At 50.7% G+C, this 5,000-nt stretch overlaps 2 protein-coding genes across 5 annotated transcripts in view; one reads left to right on the top strand and one right to left on the bottom strand.

Moving 5' to 3' along the window:
• Positions 1-640, bottom strand: part of LOC126571366 (anaphase-promoting complex subunit 4) — a 2,579-nt gene extending 1,939 nt beyond the window's left edge. The window contains exons 1-4 of the mRNA XM_050229832.1: positions 476-640; positions 295-411; positions 81-229; positions 1-17 (exon numbers count right to left, since the gene is read on the bottom strand). The exon at positions 1-17 is cut by the window's left edge and continues 1,939 nt beyond it. Of these exons, the coding sequence (XP_050085789.1) occupies positions 1-17; positions 81-229; positions 295-411; positions 476-608 (416 nt within the window). The 5' untranslated portion in view covers positions 609-640. The remainder of the gene's footprint in view (positions 18-80; positions 230-294; positions 412-475) is intronic.
• A 106-nt stretch (positions 641-746) lies between these two features.
• The window catches only part of LOC126571358 (brain tumor protein), a 9,444-nt gene continuing 5,190 nt past the window's right edge, over positions 747-5,000 (top strand). Inside the window, exon 1 of one of the 4 annotated variants that reach the window (XM_050229806.1) lies at positions 747-810. The gene's annotated coding sequence lies outside the window, so the exon portion shown is untranslated. Of the gene's footprint in view, positions 811-836; positions 947-2,995; positions 3,111-3,938; positions 4,005-5,000 lie in introns of those variants that run through there. The other 3 variants (XM_050229808.1, XM_050229805.1, XM_050229807.1) reach the window with 3 other exon arrangements.

Here is a 5,000-nt window from a genome sequence, read left to right as displayed (position 1 = left end):
AAGGTAGCATGGTTTTGCTGAAACCGAAGGGAACAATGATCAATGATGGCTGCCCAATTAAAACGGTCTCATTTACTTACATGGATCGAGTTCCAGGTGTGATCGGCGGCTTCACCGCTCTCCATGTTATCCGTCCAGTTCATGCAGGAGATGTCGGACTGTACGGAGAAACTGTGCACCACATCCTTCGTTTCGATGTCTAGTTGGAGGATTGTTCCGTTGCTATAACCTGAAAAGGGCAACGGGTCATCAAGCTTCCAAGGAATCTGCCATGGTTTCGCGCGTCTCTCTTACCTATCGCGATCAAGCTTTCACCGGGCCGCCAGGCAATTCCACGCACCTTTAGTCCCTCCTCCGGCGGCAGTAGTTGCCACACTTTTTGCCATTTTAAGCGTTGCAGGATAACTTCACCTAGCGACGGAGAAGAAGGTGGTTGGAGATAAAAACCGGTACCGACAGTCCCCATGAAACTCACCTTTTTCCGTGCCGATCGCTAGTAAATCCATTTCCTCGCTCCATCGCAGAACATCTACCCGGCAGCCGATGTTTTTGTTGCTCGTTTGCTTCATCGCGTTTCGATTCGTGGCCGGTTTTCCGTGTGTGGCCATCGCGGAGCAGTTCCGTTGGATTCGATCCGTGATCCCGGCCGCCTCGACAACGACGTAAACAAACCACGGTTTGACAGTTGCGCAATTCTTGGCGCGCTGTAGAGGGCGCTAGTGTCGCGGCTGCCCTCTCGGCTGACAGTTTGCACAGCAAGGCTCGCGGATTTTTCTGTCGGGATTTTTCAACGAAAACTGCAGGATGAAGGTAATTGCCGTGTAGGAAGCCGATAAAATCATCCCGCGGAAGACGCTTCGAACCGTTTCCATCAGCCAACCGGAGCCGGAAGTGGAACCTAATCCGGACACGGTTGTGCAATCACAGTGTGGTGCCCGAGTGCGTGGTTAGTGAAAAATTGGTGCAAGAGGCAGGAAGAAGAAGGAAGGGGGTAGGAAAAGGTAGCCGCAGTTTGTTAGCGCAGCAGAATTGTGTCCCCCCCTCCCCTCCCCTCATATCGCTCCCTTGTGTCCGTCGGGGAGGCGTGTGTGCTATCGATCGACCGGGGAGGTAAAATTGGATGGAAATGGAGCAAAAACCGGGGGATCACGAGGCCATCGCCGATCGATGGATGGCTTTTCCTTCGTTGTCGTTATGTCAGGAAAATCAATCTCAGTAACCAACCAGCCAGCGAGCAGTGGAAAAAATCGGTTCCCGTACTTTGCATTCCGTCGTAATCGTCGGAGCAGGAAGAAGTTGACGGGGAAGAAGAAGCGAGCGGCGAACCAGCAGCATCAGTTCCTCCGTGTTCTTGGATTCTAATTGGGGGGAGGCGCACAGTTGTGCAAAACCTCTCTCTCGGTGATGCTGCGACGGTATGGCGGTGGTGCGACACGAACGCTTGTTACGTTGGCCATGCGCGTGATTTGGCTCGCGCGAATCAACGGCACAGTGGCGGCTATATCCTGCTATACGCGGAGATGAGCGCGACACAAAATGGGAAAGAATGAAGCGCGCAAAAGAACATTTCTCCCACCGGACAGGGGAGCGAGCGAGCGAGCAAGCTAGAGAGCGAGAGGGGGGAGTTGGCGAGCCAAGGCCTACCTTGTTGGACCAGTCGGGTCTGGCGCGGCTCGTTGTGCCAAAAATGGAAATGGGAAGCAATTTCAGCGAGCCGCGGTACTCCGCTCTTCATCAACGCCGATCGGTAATACCGGAATGGGCGGAGAGACGAGACCGTCGCACCGGGAGCGCAGATGATAACGAAATTGGGATCATATCCACTCACGTATAAATAAACAATCTCCTGCGGCGCCGTGCGACAAATTGGTGAGGGTTTGTTGGTCAAGGGTTGCTTTGTGACGTTACGAAATCACACCCTAAAACCGACCACGCGCACGTCTCTCCGCCACCGACGAGGGTTCTGAATCTCCCTCTCGAACCCCCAGCTCGGCGAGGCGTTGCGTGGGCTTTTAGAAGGGAAAGCGCCCCTGCCAGCCAAGTTGCGCATTGTGGATCCAAGTGTTTTTTTGGCCATTCTGGCCGACTCCTTAAGTTAATTAGCTCGTTGGTTGTTTATTAATAGCTGGTCAATGGTGCCAACACGCTCCTTGGTCACGGCAATAAAAGCCAATTCGTCCAATCCGCCTCGAGTGCAAACTGTGTAACCTTACTGGCTAGTACAGGAAAGGGTATCTCTGTCTGATGATAAAAAACACAGTTTTTGGGGGATAGAGAGGTGGTCCGCTTGAGTCGTCTCTTTTTTATGCAAGGACATTCGCGAGAGCATATGCGAGCATTCGTGACTCTCGCAGCTTCAGTACCTGTTTCGCTCTGGCCTGTCTCGCGGTTCTCGCTCGCTCACACCCCAAAAAGAATGCTCTCCTCAAGACCCCCCGTCGGTTAAACCACGCCAGAGGAAGAGAACGAAGAAGGATGTTGTGGCGCCCTTGGATGGCTTTCGTTTGTCGATGCCGTTCGAAAGGGTCCACCACCAGCACCACCGAGCGGCACACCATGAAAACTATCCGCAATGCGCCGCACCCCACACTGGTCATACTGGTCTCTCCCCCCCCGGTACCCTACCATGCTCGTTACCGCCTACCAGCCTAATCTAATGTGTATGCGCGTTTTATGCTGCTCTCGTTCTCGCGCTTGGCCGCAGAACTTTCGCGTACCGCTCCGTACGCTGCTGCATCCTTTCGGAAGAGAGTTGGCACCATTTTGCATTGAACGGTTTATAGCGGACGAGCGGAAGAGCATGCGGCCGCGGGGGCTTGTTGTTCCTGGCGACGACCATCCCTTTTTCGGATTCGATTCGGGCTACTTGGATCACCTGAGAGGCGTGTGCTGTTGCGAGAGGAGACCGCGTGCTCGTCGTTTTCTGGCGACTCTTCTGACGTTGGCAGCGTGGCTCGTGACAGTAGTTGCGCGAAAGCCCTTCGCCAAAGAACGACGAACATTCCAATCCCTTTGCCTTGCCATATCCCGGCCATCATCATCCATTCCGCCGCCCGCCTGATGGTCTGATGGATATGGGCTGCCAACAGTGGAGCTAGTGTGTGGTGGGGGTGAGTTTTGCTAAACGACGGTCGCTTCGTTCTCTTCCTCGTGTCCATTCTGTGTCTGGCACGCGCGAGGCAAATTCATTTTTGGTTACGACATCGTGCATCGTGCAGAACAACTACCGGAGTCCAGCAGGCGTGTCGTGAAATCGGTTCTTGGCTATTGCTTGGTGCAGCGAGTGGCCGTTCACTGGCTTTACTTGAACTACTTAAGTGTAATTAGTGTGCACAGGTTCACGGAGGAACGTGGTTCTATTTATTTCTATTTAGTCCTTGATGGTGTGTAAAGTTTGTCTTAAATTCTTGCCCACATTCTTCGGTACCTGCGTTCCTACTTCTGTGGGTTTCGTCTTTTACATAAAAAATATCTTTTTTCCTCCACCAACGCACCACCACGGGTAGTTATGCAATTTTCCACCTGACGGAGGAGGCAACGTGCGTTCCATTCAGAGCGATGTGCGCCTGTGTGTGCCGCAGAGTGTGTGTGGGAGAAATCGTGCTTCATTTTGTATTCGTCCGCAAGCAAGTGCTCTAGAATGTCCTTTTCGTGCACTTACAACTCAAGTCAATATTGAGCAAAGTAGACCCCCGGTTCGTTACCATGACGACCAATCGGTTCAGTGTTGCCAGCGCGCTTTGCTGCTGCGAAGCGGTTGAGATGGAGGCGCACCGTCGCTAAGGATTAGGAGGCGCGAAACGGTATCCAAAGTTAACATTAATCTATCGCTCCTTTCACTCCGCCATTGTCGTAGCGAAAGCGAACGGGAACGTTTTGTTGAATTTTGACTATTTCCAGTAGCGAGCGTTTTTTCCTTCACAATTGCATTGTTAATCCTTTTGTGTGTGCTTTCCTGGGGTTTTTGAAAGGAGTGGCTCGGTGTTTCGCCGAGCTGATGTACTGTGAGTATACATTATTTTGTGGTCGTTTTTTTAACTGAGATTTAACTGACTGTCGTGCTAGACATTAACTGTGAACTGTGCTATGGGGCACGTTTCTTGAAAATCGCCACTGTCCTTTAGCTCGTTTTATATATCCTTCTATTCACTCGCGATGCTAGAGCATATTCATTCGTTCCTACGAATAACATGCTTTACTATTTTGCAACGCTACCTCCTCGAATCAACGGTCTGATGCGATTTATGTCGGCTTTATTGGATTTCCTGTGCTCGTTCAAAGTTCTTCGCACCAAAACGGAACCAAGTTAAAGGCACAACCTAAAGGAAAGGTCCCATGGTCGGTGGAAATTGTGTTCCTCTTCTTCATAGGAAAAAGGCAAATCATGAATATTGTAACCCGCAAAGTGGTACGTCATTGTTGGCATCAGCTCCAGGAATTTTGGAATTTACTAGGATAATCCTTTTTCAGAGACGGTACTCTGGTATGTTGTGCTGTTTTGTAGAGTACCTAATATTGGCGCATGGGTTCCAAACTGCAGCGAACGCATTTATGCAGGATTAACTTTGTGTTTCAATACTGCTACTGCGGAGTCCCAATATTCGTTGCGGCATCGAAATTATTTCCATGCCTGCCTCGTTTCGCCTGTGCAATGCGTGGCTCGATTGAAAGTAGTCGCCTTTTGGCGTTCTTCGGCGTGGTTATTGTGAAATGGATTGTGATCTAGGAACCATTGGGTTCTGTTTTGCAACTGAAAGCCAGCGGAAGTTTCGGACGCATACGATGCAGACCTTTTTTTTGTGTGTGCACGAACGATTCACAATATTCGAACGGAATGCGCCTTCTGTACCAGACCGTTCGTCATTATTGATTATCGGAGCGCTGTTAACTGCGATGTAATAAAGGTTTGTGCAGAGAATGGGAGACGAGAGAAGCATACTACCCATTTCCACATTACGAGTATGGAATCAGCCATTTTATCACATATTAAACGAATGGTT

Source organism: Anopheles aquasalis, chromosome 2 (genome assembly GCF_943734665.1).
Source record: "Anopheles aquasalis chromosome 2, idAnoAquaMG_Q_19, whole genome shotgun sequence".
In the NCBI taxonomy this organism is placed as follows: Eukaryota; Metazoa; Arthropoda; class Insecta; order Diptera; family Culicidae; genus Anopheles; species Anopheles aquasalis.
This window is presented reverse-complemented; position numbering and strand designations above follow the sequence as displayed.